Raw genomic sequence first — 21,964 nt, 5'->3', positions numbered from 1 at the left:
AAACTCAATCTTACTGTTCTAAATGACTCTTGCCACTACAAACAGCATGTTCTTTTGTTTAGAAACGGTTCTTGATCATTAGGGGATTTTTATATCCCCTAATGATTTATCGTTATTGTACTGAGATAAAACAACAACTTCAGATTCTGAAGATATTTTGCAGTCTTAAAGTTAAATTTAGCTCAGCTAGCCCGCTCTGGACACCTACCAATAATTTTGTTTATCAGATTATGTATCTCGTTTGTTACTATTTAAGCACCTGATAACCCCATATTTTGCCCATAGCTCATCTAAACTTTATTAAAACTGCTAGAAAACATAATTATCATGAGAAAACATATCTGCTGGCTGTGAAAATACAACAAAGTTCAGATTTTCACTGAAAATTGTCACTTTAAACATTAATAGATCTAACAATATACAACAAAAAGTGAAATGATGAAGCAAATTTATGCCAGTTTTTAAAAGAGAGAAAACACGGCCAGACCTCACTTCAAGAAGAGAAACCAAAGAGAACAATATTTTAATGGTTGTCAGACAGATAATGCATGTAAAATATTCACAGATCCATTCTGAGGCGATGACAAATGCATCCAGCTGATGACAAAAAATATATATAAAGTTTAATTCCAGAGCATTCTGTACCTCAAAACAATAGTATTGCTTTTGCAACATGCGATAACAGATTGCCTCAATTCTGATAAGCATTTTAATTTTTTCTGCAATCAAAAAATAGTAGCATTTAGGTTATTAGGCGACATCGAAGTCAAGAGTCAGAATCTGAGTCGCTGTAGTCAGCAACCAGTGACGTGATTCCTACAGAACTTTTATTTTCTTCTTTCTCCTTCCCACAGTCCACAGTATCAATCAGTCTTTGGTCTGTTTCCTTTGCAATTTTGGCAACCAGCTCACTGGAATTAGTGTGATTTTTCTCTAGTCCTAGAGGAGACCTAACACTTTGAGGTCCTTCTGTCTGTGTTAGCGGTTCTTCTTCACATGTATGGACTCCCTGCTGAGACGTTCCCTGGGTTCTGGTGACACACTGTTCGTTTTTAGCTCCAGATCCGTTGGAGCGTCTGCGAATTAACGGGCTCTGGGAGGAACCCAGGGCTTTGGCCACAGCTGCTTCTTTCCCCTGCAGGCTTAGCTTATGGAGCAGGCTGCCTGCAGCGCCTCCCGCTGGAGAGGAGGCGGTATTAAACCACGAACGAGAGGCAATCTCTTTCCGCTTGCTGTGCCGTTTGTCCTCATAAGCTTTAAAAAGATAAAAATGAAAAGTAACATTTTGCCAATTGGATTACATCCATTTTTATACACATGAACCAAAAATCTTTACGTATAGTTATAGAACTGTATCAACATTATACATTAAGTTTATTTCTTAGCTAATTCTACTGTTTTCTGTAAATGTTTAAAGGACATATGGCATGGACATATTAAAAATTGCCTTGCTAAATGGCACAATAATGTACAAAAAAATATGTCAGATTTATTTATTAATGTTTTCAAAATCAAAAGCTTGTACAGCAAATGATTACTATTAGCTAAAAATTTATGAAAAGACCAGATGATGATGTCACGGCTTTGGAAAATAAGTGGATGCATCTTTTTATTTGGTGAATAATAAGTTCTAGTTTTGGATGTGTAACATGTATGAGGATATTTGACATAAAATTAATTTAGCTAAGCAGTTAATTTATGAAAAGATGAAAAATAAATTATAAACACATTTGTGAATTATTTAAAAAGAGAGAGCATATTTCTGTATGTGGCACTTACAGTCAGGTGTTTGGTAAGTTAATAGTCCTGCCAATTTTTTGTCCTCTTCTTTCTCTGGCAGTAGTGGTATGGATAGGTTTGCCCTCATCTTTACAGCGTTATCTTTTTCCTCCTGTTCGGCCAGAACTTTCTTCTCTACCTGAGTTGTCAAATCAATAAAAATCAACACTAAGGCAACACTTAAAAAATGACTTTACCAACGTTTACCTCATGATTGCTTACCGAATAAATAAATAATTTGTTAAATGTCACGACTTGATGAAAAACAAAGATTACAGTTATTAACTTTATCTTAAATGTCATAGAGATTTATGACAGGAAAGAAATAACATTCTGAATCTTTTATAGAACAAAATTTATTTCTGCAGACTAAATCAGCTGAGCATTATGAAAATATGAATCAGAAATAAATACTGACTATTCACTCATGGTTAAACAGATGTAGATCTACAATTCAAGCCATCTCTTTTCTGAAAATAATAATCTTTTTCATCCTTGACAAATTTTGCATTTAGTTTAAGGAGACAGTAAATGAGCTAACGTCTTACTCTGAACTTCCTGCGGAGGGAGCTGTTGAGCTGAAAGTCATCCTTCCAGCCTGCCTGATAGTCCTGGATTTCAGACAGAGAAGGCAGAGCCTTTGTGAGCTTCTCCTTGTCTTTCCCGCCGTGATCCAGTTTGTACATGGCGTCCGTCTCCAGCTTTTCCTTCTCTTCCCTTTCTGCTCCGAGAGGACGCAAGAACGAACCGATCACAACGGGGCGAAACACGCACCCACGGGCAACAATGGGAGCAAAACTAAAGGTGAAGACAACTCTTCTACCTGTGGTGAGGATCTGTTCGTTTTCAGCCATGTCCCAGCGCTCCTCCTTCCTGCGCGCTCCGCTCACAATCACGTAGTCGCAAGTCGCAGGATCTGTCTGCATCTCGATGTAGTTGACACACAGATGACACTTCATCCTAAACCTACATGTGAGAACAGAAAGAAGCATTTTTTATTATTATTATTATTTTAAAAGCATATTTTTTTGTCAAAAATACACTTTATAAAGTATGCCTGGTGCTTTTTTTTTTTACCTATAGATTGGTGTGGTGTAGTAATTTCCCACTTTCTTCTTCTCGGCATTGTAACGCACGCCTGTGCAAAACACATGGCTTGGCTTATAAAAACAAAAAGATGGCTCGTTTGACTGAATAACTGTGTTTCAGTTTTTCCACTTTAGCTTACCCATGCCAATGTGATTCTTGCAGCCATCACACCAGATGTTGTAGGGCATTTCAAATCTTGACAGACAAAAAACAGTCAGGTAAAAATCAAACAATCTGGGTGAATATTACATATATCAAAACATTTTCTGATTTGTAAAATCAAAACATTTTCTGATTTGTAAAATCCTCATGTATTGTTAATCTGTTCTCATTGTAATTACGCTGAATTGAACTGAAATCTCATTAGTTGAGCTGAACTAAATGCGACTGAGTTTGAGAGGCTCTGCTGCAGGCAGGCACAGAGCAACCCAGACAGCAACACCACCTCCCTTCACTCATCATGGCTGGCTCAAGAGCACACTACTGCGACTGTTTGTGACTAATGATCTGGCTGATTGTATCGGACTCTTTGTGGTATACTGCACGTCTAGAACTTTCTCGTATTCACTTTTACTCTATTTTTATTGTTTTAATTTTTGAGTTGCTTGGGTAAAAATGATTTTCCTACAGGGTTCTAAAACGTAATCTCAATCTTGACCATATCAGCAAATATTAAAGGAAGAAAGTCCTGGAAATTAAAAGAAAAGATAATACTGCAACATCACTTCACGTTTTTGGCGTTGTACTGACCTGATAATGAGGATGCCCTGGGACAGTTTCCTCGCCCTCTCCCGCAGGGCATGAGTTTTATGGTAGCCATTGAGGGAGCCATGCTAAAAAACAAAGAATGGCAAAACAGGTAACTGTAGAGGACTGAAACGTCTAGACAACAACTGCTAGGTCAGACATTCACCTTGGCTGGATCAAAATCCGGAGGGTAGTATTTGTTGGTTCCTTTTCTTTCACCCTGTAAACCGGAAACAAGCAGGTCAATAAAGGAGAGCAAATTTCATCCTGAAACAGACAAAGCTCTGAAAATAAATGAAGAAGACAGCTTCTTAACTTGTTATTTAAAGACTCAAACTTAGCAGATGGCAGATAAAATACAGACTTTAACACATAGTAAACTTTATAGAGACATAGAAGAAAAAAAACAATGTCAACTTGACATTGTCAGCGTCTTCATTTTCATAAAGATTAATGTTTTATTCTGAGTTATTTTTTGTTAATTTGTCAAAATAAATGGATCAATACAGACAGAAGCGAATTATAAACAATTCATCTTACCATAGTGACAGCTGGAGGTCAGCACTTTTCTCCTTTAAACATAAAATAGGTAAATTGTGTTAGAAACAATAATTCAAGCTCAGTTTAGAAATAGGCTTGCAAATGAAGTTGAGGCTTTCTTTGACTTTTCAAGCTGTAACTGTGAAGCATTTCCTAGGTCATGGCATTAAAACCCCAACCCATTTCATATAAAACTTGATCCACATTTTACAGATTTTTTTTTTTTTTAACTCTATGCCTTCTTGTTAAAATATCTGCTTGTAATATCACCACCAAATACTGTGTAAGGCCTGGGCAGCCCCGACATGGAGCTGATTTTATCCTTAATGTCTAAGGGAAAAGTTAGCCAACGTTAGCAGCAGTTAGCTTCTCGGGTAACGTGCGTTTTCTTCGCACGCAAACATAAAGTCCAGATAAACATAAAATAAGTTAAGACTGTCGCTGAGTAGGTTTTTATTTTTAAGTAAGCTCATACTGAGAATAATTGTTCCCCTGAGATATTAAAATATACTTACAAGTTGTGTTTTAGCAACACGGCTAAAAAAAACACAACAAACGTCAGAGCCCCACGTAATTTCCGTGCTCCGTCGGATGTTACGTCGAATTTATCCGGAAATACCGCCGTCAGACGGTGAAGCGCGTGTCCAGCCCCGGCATCTTCTGTAACTTGAAAATGGAAACCAAAACAGAGACGCACAAGCGCTTCTTCTGCTCCTTCCCGGACTGCTCGGCTGCTTACAACAGACAGTGGAAGCTGGACGCCCACTTGTGTAAACACACGGGACTTCGGCCACACTCGTGTCAACACGAGGGCTGCCGGAAGTCCTTCTGCACGCCTTACCACCTGGCCCGGCACGAGCTCGTCCACAGCGGGGAGAAGCCCTTCCGCTGCTCCGTGGAGGGCTGCGCGGAGGCTTTCACCACGAGCACCAACCGGAGCAGACACGTCAGCCGCGCGCACGCTCACGAGCAGAAAAAGTACGTCTGCACGTTCCAGGGCTGCGGCCAGGAGTTCAAGAAGAACAAGCAGCTGAGGGCCCACTTGTGTGAGCAGCATACGCAGCTTCCGCCCTTCCAGTGCGCCCACGACGGCTGCCAGAAGCGATTCTCCAACCCCAGCAAGCTGAAGCGGCACGAGAAGGTCCACAGAGGTTACCCCTGCGCGGAGGAGGGCTGTCCGTTCACGGGGAAGACCTGGTCGGACTTCCTGAAGCACAGGAAGGAGCAGCACAGGGCTGTTCTGACGTGCGAGCACTGCAGCAAGGTGTTCAGGGACTCGTGGTTCCTCCGGCAGCACCAGCGCGTCCACGCCGACACCCGGCTCGTGTACAAGTGCCCCAGAGAGGGCTGTGACCGCTCCTACACCACCATGTTCAACCTGCAGAGCCACGTCGGCTCCTTCCACGAGAACCTGCGGCCCTTCGTTTGCACGCATGACGGCTGCGGGAGGGCTTTCACCATGAAGCGCAGCCTCCAGCGGCACAGTGTGGTTCACGACCCGGAGGGCAGGAAGCCGAAGAAGAGCAGACCAACGAGGTCCATCGCGTCCAGACTGAGCGGCTACAGAGAAGCGGAGAGCCTGGTGTGTGAAAAGCAGCCTGACCCGGAGCCAGGGCTCTGCCGAGACAAAACAGAGCAGCCCGGTTCCGTTGTGCTGATGTCCCTCTTGCAGGACACTAACTTGTTGTGTAAGCCCACTGTGGACACTCATGGACTCACAAATGTAATGAACCCTCCTTTATCAGTGTAGGCTTCAGTGATTCATATCAGCACTGTTAAGAGTTGTAAGTTTGGAGATCATGATTCTCTGTCACTGAGAGAAGATATGAAAGATTTGAAACAGTTCAATATTTCATAGGTTGCATGCTCTCTGTATCCACCTGGTGTTCAGAAGAAAATGAGGCTGGACCTCATTCCACCTGCTGCTGTCTGTGTCCTTTTTCTCTCCGAAGAGTTAAAAGCGGTTGACTAAATTCTGGCGTGTATGTTTCTTTCTTCAGGTTCCTTATGCAAGCTTTTCTTTTGGAAGCGAGAGCCACTTTTTTTTTTCTTTTGTTTTGCATTCTTACACATACATCAAGTTTATATATTCTTACTATTCTAGCCTATAAGCTGATCTTGAAAATCAACAAAAGTGCCCAAGAATGTCCTCTTTAGTGAAGAAATTCAACTTAAACTGTTTTGTTAGTACTTTTTCCTAATGAGACTTTTTATAGGTATATTTAAATATGTCGTGGCTGCACAATATATAATGTTTTTGATGCCTTGGTGACACTAATATAGCTAAGGTGCTTCAGTAAATGTTAGCCACTTCTAAAGGTATAAATCAGGCTCTGTCAGTATTTAACATAGAAAAAGTGAGCATAAGTCTTAGTCTATAATCAATAACACCACACTGGACATGAACATTATGATTGTCATTGCTTACTGTGGCTGTAAACACATCTGGAATCTATGTATGCAATAACCCAAAAGCAGCAGAACGTTAATACTTCATAATGCTCAGTAACCTCATTCTATGTTTCACGTTCTTATGTAATAGTCAGATTTGCAGCAGGCATGATCTCCATCTGGAGATTCTTAAAGGATTTCTGACAATAAATGCAAATCTAAAAATGCTAGGTGGTTGAAAAAGTGATGTATTTCATTCTGTTGGGGATTATTGTACTGCATCTCTTCTGATTCTGATGACCATTTCAATGATTTTAAGCCAAATTCTGTTTCTGTTGACATTTGGCTGACAAGATTCTTACAGCGAGACAACCTTTAGTTGAAACAGTAATATAGTTACACAAAAGTATAGCGTATCTAATTGCATTTATCTAAAACAAAAAGGTAACTGTCATTTTATTTATAGAAATAAGCAACAGCATAGGACAAACACCTGCTGAATTTCTTGTTTTAAAGTAAATGTGGTTGTCATGTTAAACTTTATGGCTTTTTGCAATTGACTCAATGCTGGAAGCAAAATGAGCTGCTAATAGCTAATTCATTAATCAAGCTATCTCTGTGTGACAGGATCGCTTTGTGGTAGCATTCAGTCTTGCAACATATCTGATTAGGCCTCTGACTGAAGACTGTTGCAGAGTGACAGTCTTCAGACAACATGCGAACAGCTCAATATGTCCTGGATGATGACTTCAGTTGTTGCCAAGCACTGCTAATCCATCTCCTTTGCTTTTGCCGCTCTTCTGTTTTTTTAACTATACTTAGTAGAATGAAAACCCACAATGATAGAACAGCAACAAGAGTAGTGAATAAATGTAACTCCTCTAGTGCAGAAAAACTCTCACCTAGAATATCCGAGATCATTACGCCAGCAGACATTTACAGCCAACGTGACACTGCTCCATGACCTCCATCTGGCGGCGCTCTCCTCAACCAGATTTTTATCCCTGCACCATCACCTGATCCACGATAAAAGCTGGAGCACAAACCTGCACATTCCTCCTCTTGTGCCTTCGTGACAAACGGTCGAGCGTCTCGGCTCTGACCAGCTGATTTACAGCGTAAACAGGAGTCGCTCCGCGCAAGTTTGAGATTCCAAGGCTAAGTCCTCCGTGAATATTTCCACTTACTGGAAATACTGCTTCCCCACATTCCTGCCCCCTTTCGGCTCAGACGGTCCCTATATGGGCTGGCTGTCCGACCAGCTCAGGTCAGGAATGCACAGCACACCCCTTTTAATTGGTGTAGTGTCATCCTCCAGGCCAAATGCCGGCATACCTTTTCAACATGGCTGCTGAAGTCATGACACCTACAGTAAGCGCCTCGGATATTGATGTTTCTTACAAACACCAGTCACAACCGACAAACCAGTGGTAGTTATCAGACATCAAGTCTTTCATGCTTATTTTTGAAGCTCTAACATATTTGGTTTGCTGTAGCAAGCTGAGGTCATTCTTCAGTTTTGTGATCATTGTCCCTCGGATCCATTTTCTTTCGACTCTAAGCACAAACTTTTTAAGGTTTGTTTCTGATGAAGCAAAGCGCAAACTGACCACGTCGGGCTTAAAAAATACCCACTAGTGCAGATATTTATCTAAAATACACAAACTAAAAACTTAGCATTAAATTGCAATTACACATACACTTTCATATAACAAAAATTGTCAATGAGAAAAATAATATAAATATTTTCCAAGTCTGTAAAGTAGAGCAATTAAGCAAAAACTGTTTATTAAAGCAGAGGACTTGTCTTACGAAAGTGACACATCAGCTACATACATTCACATTCTTTTTTCATTTTTAACATTCTATTTGCATGTTTTCCCTGTTATGAAGTTGGTACTAAATATGGGTCAAAAGCTTGGGACAACTTTTCCTTTGCTTGTGGGGAGTTTCTGTGCGTATGTAGGTTAGCATTTAATGGTAGCGAACCAGACAGAGCTTCAAAATGGAACCATAAGAGGCAAAATAAGTGATTTATTAGAAACAATACTTGAACTCTACATCGCCAGTCAGGGCAAAGTTCAAGAATATCCCCCTAAAACATCTGTAAATAAATCAGATTTTCATTACTTTTGATGCCTTATGCTTTTATAAATAAAAGTTGAGCGCTCAGTCTCAACTTTATATATAGGCCTATATATATATATATTTTTTTTATTATTGTTGTTTAATTTAACCTTTGTTCTCATGCTACTGTAAGTGCATAACACCTCCAGGGTATGCTGATGTGCTGACAGTGTGTCGGTAACTGATAACCTGCGAAATTCTGTCAACTATTTCAGCCTTTTCTCTCTTTCCGACAGTTCCGGAAAGTCTTGCTACATTCTTCCCATTCCTCTTTTCTGACTATGCTGAATTCCAGACCAGTCCCTCAGACTATAATCCACCAGGATTGCTTTATCTCCACTGTATTTCTCCCACCACCTCCTCTGGCTTCCCTTTGTCTTCTTATCTGTCACTCTGCCTTAATTCTTCTGTATCCTTGGGAATGTGAATATGTCTGGTCCTCTGCCACTTTGTCTTTATTTTCCATTTTTAGTGAAAGAAAAAGCAGCAGCAATTGCTCCCAACTGCGCCAACTACATTTGTTTAATGTGTGTGAGTTTAATATACGTTTCCAAGTCACAGATTAATTGATCTGCTCTGAAAAGGTGAAACCAGAAGTGAACACCAAATTGAAAAAGAAATACACCTACATCTATTTTTTTCTTTTTTTACCGTCTGAAGTTTAAATCAAACTTCTCTCTCTCTTGTTTTTTTAGATCAGTTAGAGTGACCAAAATGATTTTTGATTTGTTAAATATTGCATGCTAATCATGGAAATGATAGAAAATGTTATACTCAATAACCTGAGCTAGAAGAATCACACTGGTGTTATTAAAAGTAACTCAATACTAGAACCCTGAGGTACCCCACATATGATTTCTTTTTGCTTTGATTTATTATTACAAAATATTCTAAGATAGTCCCACTCTACCAAACATCATCTAAACTACTTTTAGTGCCAGACAATTCAAACAGCTCCAGCTCGGTCTCATTATGTGAATGTTGCTCAGAATGGTAAAAATGGCTTTATGGAGGGCATCCACTTTCTGGAACAGGTGTCCATTTTTGTAAACCTCCCTTGCCATTCAACCCCAAATGTCCTCAAATGGATTTAGATGAGGGGAACAAAAGAGTGATGTTATTTCTACAGAGGAAATCCTTTGCCTGACAACACAACTTGAAGCTCCACTGTCCCAATGCAGGAAAAGGTCCCCCAGATCAGGGTTGCGCCTCCTCCACTGTGCCATGTAGAAAACATCTCAGGTGCGACCTCCTTGTCATGCTGGTAACGTTGCAAGACATCAAGATTGTTGCAAGACATTAAGATCGCATTTTTTAAAAATCATATCATAGAACTTTCTTCCATCTTTCAATGTCCCATGTTTAGACACTCGTTCAACCTCTGATTCTTCTAAGTATTTATTGGTTAACATTAAACTTCACTGGCCTCAACAAAGAGGGCGACCTGCAACCTGAAGGGTTGAAGCTTGGCAACTTTATTAGAAAACAATGCTATTACTCCTGACTTTATTATTTTGTTAGGACACTCAGACAGAATGTGTGTCACAGATGCTGACCGTCATGGACGAAGCGGTCGCTGAAGCTGGCTCCCGATTGCAGCTTCTTCTTCAAAAAAAAAAAAAAAAAAAAAATGTGGCTGATGTTGAGACCATTTTTCATCTGGTCTTAGCATTTTGATCAGGAGTATAATGGTCATCAAAAGCATCAAATGTTCACCTCCAAACTCAGATCCAGTTCCTACTTTTGGATATATTGTCTACTTGAGCTAATGTGTGATTTTGGATGAGGTGAGAAGAAACTAAAGAGTAACTTTTATTGGAGAGTTTGAGTAATCTTCGACTTGTTTGCACACCTGTTCCATTTTCATCAAATCATTTATCATATGCAAGCTCAAAACTATCATCCTGAAAAGAAGTACTAAAATTCTTTGCAGTAAATTTTGGTAGCTAGTTCTATTTTAGGATTTAGGGATAATTCCTTAGTAAATCACATCAACGGAGTCGTAATCGATGGGCCTGTTTAAAAATCATAAATATGGTAAGAGCTTTATTGGACATGCTGCGTTTGTCTAAAAAATTCTAACAGAAGTCAGATATTATGTGCTTAAAAATACAACATTGAATACAGTCCCTGCACTCTACTAAAGTTTGCATAGTTTGTATTTTACCATTATTTTTGAAATAAACTACTTTTATTAAACTCCTTTCTTTTATTTTTGACCATTAGGTGAAGATGCAGGGACATCCACTCCTGATTTTGGATCATTTGAACTCATGAATAATGTTTTTTACTCTAGAATGAGCAACATTTTTGTCTTATAAATATTCCCAGATTGGCAGACAGCAACAGCTCCCCTGACTTTGGCATGAAAGGATTAATTAGACTCAGAAAAGAAGGCAATTTTCTGAAAGAAATAAAAAAAACATTCAGAGCAGTAAAGAGCCAAAGGTATCCAAAAACAATATACATTTTGCAATTTAAGATGAAAACAACTTTGTCAGTAAATATGTTTTAACCAAAACTGGTATTTTAGCTTCCCTTGGCTCAAATTCACTAATTCACCAATTAAGAAATTCTACGTTATCTCATCCTAAGCAATGAAATGTTTGAATCTGCTGCATATTTTAACATAGTTGTTACTTTGTGTAAAAAATGAAATGATTAGATGAAAAATAGATCCTGCATTTGATGTTTATATCTATAAAAAGATAAGAAATAAAGTGTACTTCTCATTCATGCTGATGTACCTCATAAAGACGTCCCTAGAAATTGAAGAGTGTGGAAAAATTTCAAGGGGCACGAATAATCCAAGGAATTGTGCAAGTGTCGACGGTTCTAAATGTTCCGGTTTGGTGTCACAGTGAGCATGTAATCATCAAAATATATTTTCTCAGTCATCTGTGAATGAAACAACCATAAAAAATAAATCAGCCAGTCTTTCTTCTCTGTCTCAAGGACTTGGTTTGCCAAATATGGAGTTGAGGTGTTTGCCCTGCGTCTTCCTGGTTTTCAATCGCTGAATTCCACTCGCTGCCCGTTTGGGCCCTGAAATCATTGCATAATACATATTCTACATATTCTACATGTCAGCCACACATTGCTGGTGAAATCCCTCAATTTATGGACCAGCTCAAGAGGAGTCACCCATTGAGGAATTCCTCCTGCACCAGGCCATGTTCTAATTATAAAACTCTGATTCCTTTTCTTTCTTTTCTTTATTGCTCGGCCTTTTGATGTCCTTTCCTCTGTCTCCTGGATTTAGCATGTAGACTGGGATTAGAGACAAAAAGCAGACTTTACCACAGGTAATTCCACAATAACTCAGAGGGGCTTTTAGCAAACGTGTTTTTGTTTTCACGTTTCCTATACTCGTAATTTTTTTACATTTTTGTCTCAAAGATATTTGACTCTCAAGCGTATCTGTCTGGCTTTGAACTGATTCATTCATCGCTCATATTTCTTGTAACTTAACTGTCCAAAATGTCTTCTAGAAAAAAATAAAACCATCAACTTTTAGGGAACCCAAACCGTTAGAGGCCGGCTTGCTTTGGAAAACACACCTGTGGGGGAAACACTTTGTGATTTACACCAACGCATAAAATCCCAACAGGACAAATTCTGGGTCAAGCGCCCACCTGCCCCTCCTACGCTCTCCGTCAGTCTCAGGTGAGTGAGAAAGACTCGGCTGGCAAGTAACGGGTTAGTGTCTGGTCTTCCCCCTACATCTCCTCGTCTCATCTCTTTGTCTCCCCACCTTCTTCATCCCGGAGGGATATATATATATCGGAGGTCGTGTCTCGTCTCCATCACTTCTCAACGGACGTACGCAGACGTCTCCGGTTCATTTCGAGGGACTGAACTTGACGAAGACCAGACCCGTGACCATGAAACCCTTTTTGAAGGTTCTCGTGATTCTGTTCTGCGTCGGCAAGGTAGAAGGCCGCTGGATGAGGTCTTTGATTGGTAAGTGGGGACATCGTGACTCATCGATTTAGGGATAGTACAAATAAGTTAAGGAGGGTGCTGTTAAAGGTTGATAAATTTGTCCTTTCCAGGCCAAAAGCAGAAACCTGTGTTGCCTTCAGACGAGGACAGAAAAACAACGGAAGAAATCCAAAGGGAAGCCTCTGCGGATGAGCCAGACCCGGTCCGGACCCGGCGCTCCACTCCCGACTCCCAGTGCGGCCTCCACTCTGTCTTGCTGCAGGTGCGGGACCTGGGGCTGGGCTACGACTCGGACGAGACGGTCCTGTTCAAGTACTGCGGGGGGTCTTGCCCCCGCGCCCGCTCCAACTACGACCTCACGCTCAGCAACCTGCTGGTCAGCGGGCGGCTTCCGCAGCCGGCCCCCGGAGAGCCGTGGCACAGCGTGCCGTGCTGCAGGCCCACTCACTACGAGGACATGGCCTTCCTCGACAACTCGCACCGCTGGCACAAGGTGGAGAAACTCTCTGCCGCCGGTTGCGGCTGTGCAGATTAAAAACAGCCCGGATCGAGGGGCATAAGGAAGGGGCAGGTGAGAGGGAGCTAAAGATATCTGGAGAGGACGATTTGACTTACTCCAAAATGAAAAACAAATAACTCAACTTTCTTTCTCAGAAAAGAGCCTTCATAAGCAGATTCTAATGTTTGACTCACATTTCTGTTTTATCCAAGATTTAGATTTCCAAGAAGCATTGCTTTGTGAGTTCATGTTATTTCCAATTAAGGTAAAATGGAACCAACGCTTTAACTTGAATTACAAGAGAATTGTAAATAAGCTAATACCTATTTATTAAAAAAAAAAAAAAAAAAAACGTAGCTCTTTAGAAATGTTTCCCAATTTAGAAACGATGCTGAATTAAGCTCCAAAATTGTTCAGCTACATAAAGTGTACATATGTGAAAACTAAAGATATTTATTTATTTAATGTTTGTTTGTTTTTTTTTAGATCAGATTAATTTATTTTGTAATGGAGTCATGTTTAATTAAAGTTTACTTTTTTTTTCAGTTAATGTAAAATGCATTAAACATGATGTGGTTTCATTTATGCTATGTGTATTTCTATCAAGTCATGCTTTTTATGAGCTTTTTCGGTTTACATTAACAAATGCAAAGTTACAGTGTTGTGGGTTTTTTTTGTATTGGGTCAATTATCCACTGTCCTGATGCTGACAGCGTCAACATGCCTTAAATAAGCTGAATTTTTAAAATATGCATAATGTAATAGGTTACAATAGGTTACATCAGTTAATTATTTTCTGTTTTAGTTCAGTGGGTATTATTCTTGAAATTTGCATTATATTTTGTAGTCATCTGTTTACATTGCAGAGTTACAGTCTCTTTAAAGAAATTTGCATGCATAAAGATGTAGGACATGTGGAGTCTTTTCAGTTATAATATTAAAATATTCTAATTATTTTCTCTATTATAATCAACTTAGAGAAATGCAGGGTTCATCTTTTTGAACTCCACAGTGAGACAAGAAGTCTGTAAGGTCTTATTCTATTATTATGACGATCACAAAGTTTCCCTGCTATAAAATATATTGCAATCGGTTAGATGTAGTAAAAATACTTAGTCAACAAAACAAGGGGGCAGTCCGGGTATAGAAAAACTGCAATTCAGTTTGTTACATTACTGTATTAAACTTTTTTTTTTCAAATCAAATATTGTGGTTGATAAAAAATTTATATTCAAAACAGGTAAAACAATCAGAATTCATCTGCATAGTTTCAACTTTTCCAGTGTCTTGTTTCTACTATTTGACGACTTCACCTTCAACCAAACCCGGATAAAAGCAAATAACCCCAAAAACAAGAGTGATATGTGATTTATTTCCTTTGATCAAGTATTTTATATCGATAAAAAATGTTGGTCTTTTTTTAATGACAATTCAAAGGTTCAAATGTATTATGTCTGACAGGTTTGCTAAAGAAAAGATCCCATATTTTTTTAATTTAGAGCAAATTCCAGACGAAAAGCCCAGAGCTTACATGGACAGATGTTGAATATCAGAAAAAAAGGAAACTTCTTTAGTTCATGTTACTACATTTTACGTCTCTAATAGAGGAATTCAAGTCCATTCAGCCATTCTGACTGACCGGGGTGTCGTCCTGCGCCTCCTCTGGTTGTGCCCCCCACACCTGAACGCGGCCCTCCATGGCAGTGAGGAGGCAGGTCTCTGTCGGGTGGAAAGACAGCGACTGGACGACTGCTTTTCCCACCGGCAGCTTTAACGACAACGACCCCTGCGGTTTCAGACGGATATGAGACGTGTTTGGTCAGATTTCGATCTTAAAAGATTACATTAAGTTTTTAAAATGTAAACGTTCAAGAGAACAGTGAAGCTGTTTAGCTTCCCGCTTACTTCCACCAGGTCCCAGCAGTAGACGTGTCCGTCCTCTGAGCAGCTCAACACGTGGGTGTCTTTACTGGACAGGCAGCAGTCCAACTTGTAGCCCTTCATCTTGTGTCCAGTGTATCTACACAAGTCCACATCAGCAGACAAACCAAATCATTTACCTAAAACAATTTAAATCTAGCCTCTTTTTTAAAAGTAAAAATAAACACATTTTATTGACCTAGGTTCTTTTTAATTGTTCAAATTGCATCTAATATACATAATGTGTTGTTCCAACACACAAAAAAAACAACAAAATTAACATTTTTTGGTATTTTTGTGGGTTGCACAGATTCAACATATATTTTAGCAGGATATTAACGCTACAGGTCAGTATGACAGAAAATGTGAACTTGATACATCTACAAATATATAACAGTTTAGATCTTATGAGTAAAATGTGAAATTATACTGAGAATTACATTTGGTGGAAAAAGCGGGATGCTTGCTCCAACCCAACAGGTGGCAGCAAAATGTTTGACCCAAGTTATTTAGTTCAAAGGCAAAAAAGACTGAGGGAATGAATGCAAACTAACCGTTGTGGCTTAATAGCATTTTTTCCCCTGATGTTTATCATGAAAACCATTTTTTTCTGTTTTGCTTTTTCTGATAGGAAATATTAAGCTGCGATGAGACCACAAACATTAAATATGTATATATAAGCACTCACTCTCCCAACATTTCCCCAGTGCTCTTGTCCAGAAGTCGCACTTTTGAATCCAAGCTGGAGCTCAGGGTGCACTGCCCGTCCTGACTGAAACACACGCACGTAATGGGACCTGGAACGCACAGACGTACGCAGTAGTAACACATTTCAGTTTTTATTTCCCCTGCTTAAAAAGAATTTCACAAAGATACTGAAATGAAGCTGCTAACTGCTGATGAGGTCAACGTGAAGCTGTCCCATCCTCAGGTCGTAACGCCTCACTCTGCCGTCCACCGACCTAAACGCAAGAAACGGCAAACTCTGTTACTGAACGACGTTAGGACCCTGGGGAGGTAATGGCTTCTTTGCAATAAATGTGGTAATTCATTTCTGATGTGCTGACCCAGTGAGCAGTTCGTGTTGTGAAACTTTAAGGCTACTTATGCTGTCGCGAGCCTCATCTAGAACCTGGATGGGCTCGTTTCTTCTGGATTTCGTGTCCCAGCATCTCACTGTGCCATCTATGGAGCCTGATGGTGGGGAAAGATAAGAAAAAAACCCTCAAAAACCATAAAAATCAGAAATAAAATCTGCATTAAAAGAGTACTGTAACACTACATACAGTCAAAGTTTAAAAAATGACAACTCACACATGGAGAAAATTACATTTGAAAAGAAGCAGTTCCATAAATAAAAAATAAACACCAGAAATGTAAACCTTCCAACTTGTGACCCAAATGGCGTCATTCCAGCGTGATGACTCACCGGATAAGATGACCGTTCCCTCCTCATTAAACTGCACACAGTTAACTTTCTGCAAAGAGAATTAAAAAGAAAAAAATTGTATCAATGATGGATCAAAATATGGAGGCACGTGTAGGATTTACAGGGCTGTTTACATTTTTAATATAGTAAGTGATTTTAACTCACCCCAGCATGTCCTCTGAGCTTGCGTGTGACCTGACCCGTTGCAACATCCCACAGAATCACAGTTTTGTCAGAGCTGCAGGAGCAAAGCTGACTGTTGTCATAGGAACTGTCAAAACAGGAGGCAAGAAGGAACATAACTATTATTTTCTGCAGAGGGAGCGTGTTGACTGTCGGATGTTTTGGTTGAATGGGACAATTTGCCCCAAAATTATCATGATTAAAGACAGCACCGCCTATTGCATCTTCGTCTTGATACTTCCTGCATTTTTGGTATTCACTCTTTATCCCATCCTGTGCACAAATAACTACTTCTGAAAACTGAAGCAAACTCCCTCACCTGTCAGCGTCCAGAACCTCATATCCATGACCGCTGTAGGTCTTCAGCAGCGTCCCTCGGCCGACGCTCCACAGCTTTAGGGATTTGTCACTGCCGCAAGACAACAGGTAGTTTCCATCCACTGGAAAGACATACAGCAAACAAGAGAAAGAGGGACATGAGCGCATTGTCATACACTGCTGTATTTTCTTATGCTTTTGTCTAAATTCTGAAATGTCCACAATATTGTTTTTTGTTTGTTTGTGCAGCTCTAGTGGTCTTTATATGACAGTGTTCAGACAGGAAGCCAGGTGACAGGGGGTGGGAGGACGTGGGACTCAAACCTGTGACAGTCTGTGTTGCATGCTTTAGCCCTGCCCCTCCATAATATTGTTTCTAAATTTATCTAAAACTGTATGTGAGGGAAATATGCCATTTGAGTAATCCAATCTATCTGTTGTGTTAATCCAGGTTTGTATGGGTGACACAAAACTGATTTATTGGGATTTCTGCCACTTTTTGATTCCATCCAGACCTTCTGAAAATAGCAACACAAAAGGAGCAGACTTCAAATGAAGGGGGTAAAAAGTAGCAAATCTCTAAAAACAATTGTAAAAAAGCTGGGATTATGACTCGTACCATTGAAGCGAACTGCCCTCACAGCTCCTTGCTGACAGTTAATGGTCCTCAGAAGATGCTGAGGAAGCTGAGGAGGCTGAGGTTTGGGCTGAGGAAACGCCATCAGTTACAGGACCTGTGAAGTGAGGCATGTCGGGACAACACTTAAATACAAAATATCTCAAGCGCCTATTTCATGTTCAGTATTTTATTTTACGTAAGAGGTTTTTTTTCCCTAGATTAGGTTAAAGCTTAGGCGATATAAATACGAGAGCAAGTTTCTTTTCATTTGTAACGAAAATATTAATATTAACGTACGTTACTTTATATAAGTCAAAAGTAACTTTTTGAGCTTACCTAGTGGAGATTTTTTTAACCAGGTAGTGTTTCGGGAAATGACATTTTTTAATATTTGTTTAAAGTAGTTGGAAAAACGTAAATGAATCCGCAGTTTTTCTTATTTCACTCGCTAACACTGCTAGCACGAGCAAATTACGCGGAAGCAATGCACACTGGGGTTCAACAGCACTTTCAAAATAAAAGTTCAAAAATCGCTTTCCTCCGTTCTCCCATAACTTGCTTATCCACAGACTGTCCAAAGCTTTTATATTGAAAGTAACCGGAAACGACCCCGGTTCTCTTTTCTCCTAACCGAGAAGGCAATCAGCTGTGGGACGCTAAGCGGACTTTTAAATATACTTCCCGTTGCCTCCGTATTGGATAACGTCAAAACTAAACATGTCTACTAATAGTATGACGGACCCGAGGAGACAAAATAAGATTTTAAGGTGAGTTTTGTGTCTGTTGGTTTTGAAAAAACAAGCCAAGCCGAATGAATTAGCTGACCAACAAGAGCTAGCTAGTGCTAACCCAGTCAGTCGTGAGGATCTTACTGTGGGATTAGTAGTAGTTAGCGATAAAGCCTACAGTCATTATAACAGTACGGTGATTAACTATGGGAGGTTAAAGCCGGTTAGAATCTACATAAGATGTTATTGTCAGTGTGTCCCTAAACTTTGTCACAATTTGAATTTCATTGGTTTGAGTTGCCTTTAGTTGTACCGACGCTTCTCTGGTATTTTCTTTAAAGTAGCTCTTGGAGCAGTTAAAACGTTTATTTGCATTTTTTATATGTTAGAAGACTATCCACAAGAGGGCAGTGCAGCTGCTTTGTGGTAAGAGATTGATACATAATTGCATTAATTGTTACTGACACAGGGAGGTAAGATGTATTACAAGCACATGGTAAAAGTCTATCATTTTCTTCTTCTTTTGGTTAATATAAGGTTTTGTTGTTGTAGGTACAAGCCTCCCAGCACAGAGACCAACCCCACACTAGAGGACCCCACTCCTGACTACATGAACCTGCTCGGCATGATCTTCAGCATGTGTGGGCTCATGCTTAAGGTTAAAAAAAAACAACAACAAAAAAAAAACTGCACATTTTCACAGCTAGATCTGCACCAATCAGAGTTTCGTGGCTGGAATCGACTTAAAATTATCCGAGTTACTTTCTAAAAACTAAAATCAACAACAGCCAATATAAGTCTTTTCTAGCCATTTTGCCTTAGGTCAACTTTCATCAGCGTTTGTGACAGAAATCTCATTGTAAATAAGGATTTTACTCAATATTTTTTAAAACTAAGAGTTTGTACTAGTAACTCTAAAAGCAGTCTTTTGTTTTCTAAAGATAGTAGAGTTATAGCTTAGAGCGAAAGTGTCCGAAAAGGCCGCCTACGTTTCTCTATAATTCCCAACAGATGGAGATGGTCATCAGTCAGGGTCAGTGGATCTGAAAATAGTCTTCTCCTGGTCATCATTGAGTTTGCTGTTGGGTCTTTATTCACAGCAACAATAAAGACGCAGTTGCATTTCCCATCTCTATTGTTCTGAGTCTCAGTGGGTGTTGATCTGCGCCCGCTGGAAGCCTGTTAACCTTCACTGTTAGACATGAAGGGTAGACCTTGGTTTATCCCAGTTGTTCCATTTAGAAGATTAAAGGTAAAATCACCTTTTAAATAAAGGGATGAAGGGCAGCTATTGCCTTTCAACACAAGGTACACCATTAGCGACTCGCAGCGTTTGGTAAATTGGTGCGCACAGTTCAGTGATGTAAATTCAGTTTGATTAACTTATTCGTCTTTGGTAATATTTTACCTTCTTTTTTTTTCCACAAATGAGATTAAATTCAGTTTATTCAGACAGGATTCTAAACAGATTTTGCCCATTGAACTATACAGAGCCAACAGAACTATCCTGCTTATGTACATTTCTATGCAGTCAGTTCAAAGTCAAATGCATGTATTCCAATTTGATTTAATCCCTTGTGAAGTCCTTCATTGTAATTAATTTAAAATCAACACAAACGCCCTCATTTTCTCTTAAAATGAAATAAAAGTTTGTGTGTTTCAGCTGAAGTGGTGCGCATGGATCGCCGTCTACTGCTCCTTCATCAGCTTTGCAAACTCCAGAAGTTCAGAAGACACCAAACAGATGATGAGCAGCTTTATGTGAGTACTCCAGATCCATTTTTCTATATTGCGTTGATTTATGTATGCAATGTTTATGCCAATTAGGCAGTGAGACGTTAAACTGTTAAGCTTGTGCTATGCCTAAGAGCCCATAACAAGTTTCAAGTTAGTCCTGCAGAATGATTAGCTCAGCAGAAAACTGCTAATCGAGGAACTTGAGTAAAGGTTGGTTCAGAGCCAAGTTTGGTACGTTGTTCTGAAGCCAAGATGTAATTAAAGTATCTCAGGTGTCATTAAGCGAAGGTAAAAGACCTGAACAGGATAAACGTGCTGTGGAGGGTGACTGTCACTGAGGTTAATAGGGTGAAACTTGGTGTTATGGCCAAGGTAAGTCAATGAAAAATACAATATAGCAGTGGGGGAATACATTGATGCCAAAAAACAAAAAAAATTCTAGATTAATTGTACATGTTTATAAGAAAAATCTAGATTTTATTTATTTATTTTTTTTTAAATTTATGATAAACTTAAGATTCATTTGCATTGAAAATTAGAAAATTTTTTGGGAAAATAAACAAATTTTATTTCTTGACAAAAAAATTTGTAATATTCTATCAGTTGTAAATGTACAAGAAAAAAAATATAATTAAAGATTGCATTTAGATTAACAGAGTATTCTAATATTAGAATATCCTATGACGTTACAAAGTGAAAAATCGACAGGGTTCTCCTCTTTTTTTAATTTCTATGAACAAAAATAATAATTTGTGGCCCTTGGAATTGTCATAACTTTCCCCCCTATGCGATGCTCCTGGGACTAGCACACAAGACTAGGTGTCATAATGTTATTCCTTCTCTGTGTATTAATGTGGATTATATAAACATATTTGTTTCCGAATTTCTGTTGAACTTCAAACAAGGTGACACATTTAATATCCAATGTTTTGTGTTTCTTAGGTTGTCTATCTCAGCCGTAGTGATGTCATACCTCCAGAACCCACAGCCAATGTCTCCACCATGGTAACCAAGGGCCAATCACAGAAGAAAGCAGAAGTTGGCCACAGCTGCCTACAACTCCCTGCAAAAAACATGGAGTTGTGTATTAGCAACAACAGAAACAGAAAAAAAATGATAGTCATGTTTTACAGTTTTAATCCTGTATGCCTTTTTTTTTGTTTTTGGTTGCTGATGAAATCTTGAAATATAAAAATGTTTGCATACTTTTCTGAATAAAGCGGTCTGGTTATTTACAAAACGCTGCAGTCCAGTATGAATCTAAAAAGTGCGACAAGGGATTTCGGAATGGCTTAGAAACTACAAACTTTCTTCTATAATGTTTTGATGCAACAGCAGATTATTCTACTACTTCTACCGTATTAATTTTCTCAGAATCGCATAAATTAAAACCTTAATTTCCTTTCAGTTACCCCAAAACTGGCATAAACCGTTCTGTCTGTCAGGGCGGTGGTATTTTTCAAAGCTTCTAATGTTCTAAAACACTTGAAATCCTCTAAATTAAATGACCCTCCCAATAAAATGTATGCTCATAAACCTTATAGAAGTCTTTTGTCTGTCGTTCTCTCATTCCTCATTTACTGAAGTCACTGGCTGCATTAACTACATGAGTAACTTTGCTGATTACAGACACGAATCTGGAAGTCAGCTGGACGCGAGACTGATTTAATGTTATATAACTCACGTCCCTCCAGGGCTGGCTCCGGCGCAGCCTTGCCGACTGGGCACCACAGTTGCATGGCTTTCTGCCACGTTTCAGCAAGCTCCACTATATTTTCTCCTGACTCCAACTGCTAACTGACTCGTTTGTCTTTCGAGCCGCCAAACCTCACACCCTTTGCCCGTTGAGGTGATTGTTTTTCCTTCTACTCTTTGAGTCAGTGGTGCCTTTTGTTATTGATAACTGGGAGAGG

At 39.4% G+C, this 21,964-nt stretch overlaps 5 protein-coding genes across 5 annotated transcripts; 3 read left to right on the top strand and 2 right to left on the bottom strand.

Moving 5' to 3' along the window:
• Positions 1-492: 492 nt before the first annotated feature.
• On the bottom strand, positions 493-4,860 carry yju2b (YJU2 splicing factor homolog B). The gene is made up of 10 exons (XM_055040897.1): positions 4,671-4,860; positions 4,156-4,187; positions 3,782-3,835; positions 3,619-3,701; positions 3,008-3,063; positions 2,857-2,917; positions 2,603-2,745; positions 2,328-2,500; positions 1,780-1,918; positions 493-1,254 (listed from the first exon to the last, which is right to left on the bottom strand). Exons 2-10 carry the CDS (start codon positions 4,156-4,158, stop codon positions 767-769), a joined length of 1,200 nt encoding a protein of 399 aa, XP_054896872.1. The 5' UTR covers positions 4,159-4,187; positions 4,671-4,860; the 3' UTR covers positions 493-766.
• LOC129366837 (transcription factor IIIA-like) lies at positions 4,763-6,128 on the top strand. The gene has a single exon (XM_055040898.1). It carries the CDS (start codon positions 4,829-4,831, stop codon positions 5,903-5,905), a length of 1,077 nt encoding a protein of 358 aa, XP_054896873.1. The 5' UTR covers positions 4,763-4,828; the 3' UTR covers positions 5,906-6,128.
• Positions 6,129-12,557: 6,429 nt separating this feature from the next.
• On the top strand, positions 12,558-13,153 carry LOC129367155 (persephin). Its single transcript, XM_055041452.1, has 2 exons — positions 12,558-12,636; positions 12,729-13,153. The coding sequence occupies exons 1-2, from the start codon at positions 12,558-12,560 to the stop codon at positions 13,151-13,153; spliced, it is 504 nt and encodes a 167-aa protein (XP_054897427.1).
• Positions 13,154-14,470: 1,317 nt separating this feature from the next.
• Positions 14,471-18,066, bottom strand: wdr83 (WD repeat domain containing 83). The gene is made up of 10 exons (XM_055041238.1): positions 17,923-18,066; positions 17,587-17,701; positions 16,969-17,089; positions 16,632-16,737; positions 16,467-16,515; positions 16,105-16,231; positions 15,932-15,999; positions 15,726-15,834; positions 15,023-15,137; positions 14,471-14,903 (listed from the first exon to the last, which is right to left on the bottom strand). The coding sequence occupies exons 2-10, from the start codon at positions 17,687-17,689 to the stop codon at positions 14,739-14,741; spliced, it is 963 nt and encodes a 320-aa protein (XP_054897213.1). The 5' UTR covers positions 17,690-17,701; positions 17,923-18,066; the 3' UTR covers positions 14,471-14,738.
• A 128-nt stretch (positions 18,067-18,194) lies between these two features.
• Positions 18,195-21,291, top strand: wdr83os (WD repeat domain 83 opposite strand). Its single transcript, XM_055041185.1, has 4 exons — positions 18,195-18,353; positions 18,867-18,972; positions 19,978-20,075; positions 20,994-21,291. The coding sequence occupies exons 1-4, from the start codon at positions 18,304-18,306 to the stop codon at positions 21,058-21,060; spliced, it is 321 nt and encodes a 106-aa protein (XP_054897160.1). The 5' UTR covers positions 18,195-18,303; the 3' UTR covers positions 21,061-21,291.
• Positions 21,292-21,964: the final 673 nt, after the last annotated feature.

This window comes from Poeciliopsis prolifica, unplaced genomic scaffold, assembly GCF_027474105.1.
Source record: "Poeciliopsis prolifica strain line A6 unplaced genomic scaffold, Auburn_PproV2 SCAFFOLD016, whole genome shotgun sequence".
NCBI lineage: Eukaryota > Metazoa > Chordata > Actinopteri > Cyprinodontiformes > Poeciliidae > Poeciliopsis > Poeciliopsis prolifica.
Note: the sequence above shows the minus strand (reverse complement) of the source record. Positions and strands in the feature narration are given on the sequence as shown.

Coding starts and splice junctions, on each gene's coding strand:
- yju2b (XM_055040897.1), bottom strand. Junction 3,702..3,781: donor CGGATTTTGATCCAGCCAAG/GTGAATGTCTGA, acceptor TTTGTTTTTTAG/CATGGCTCCCTCAATGGCTA. Junction 2,501..2,602: donor CGAACAGATCCTCACCACAG/GTAGAAGAGTTG, acceptor CTCTCGGAGCAG/AAAGGGAAGAGAAGGAAAAG.
- LOC129366837 (XM_055040898.1), top strand. CDS start 4,829: ATGGAAACCAAAACAGAGACGCACAAGCGCTTCTTCTGCTCCTTCCCG.
- LOC129367155 (XM_055041452.1), top strand. CDS start 12,558: ATGAAACCCTTTTTGAAGGTTCTCGTGATTCTGTTCTGCGTCGGCAAG. Junction 12,637..12,728: donor CTGGATGAGGTCTTTGATTG/GTAAGTGGGGAC, acceptor TGTCCTTTCCAG/GCCAAAAGCAGAAACCTGTG.
- wdr83 (XM_055041238.1), bottom strand. CDS start 17,689: ATGGCGTTTCCTCAGCCCAAACCTCAGCCTCCTCAGCTTCCTCAGCAT. Junction 16,516..16,631: donor AGCTCAGAGGACATGCTGGG/GTGAGTTAAAAT, acceptor TTCTCTTTGCAG/AAAGTTAACTGTGTGCAGTT. Junction 15,835..15,931: donor TCACGTTGACCTCATCAGCA/GTTAGCAGCTTC, acceptor TGTGCGTTCCAG/GTCCCATTACGTGCGTGTGT.
- wdr83os (XM_055041185.1), top strand. CDS start 18,304: ATGTCTACTAATAGTATGACGGACCCGAGGAGACAAAATAAGATTTTA. Junction 18,354..18,866: donor AGACAAAATAAGATTTTAAG/GTGAGTTTTGTG, acceptor TTGTTGTTGTAG/GTACAAGCCTCCCAGCACAG. Junction 18,973..19,977: donor TGTGTGGGCTCATGCTTAAG/GTTAAAAAAAAA, acceptor TGTGTGTTTCAG/CTGAAGTGGTGCGCATGGAT.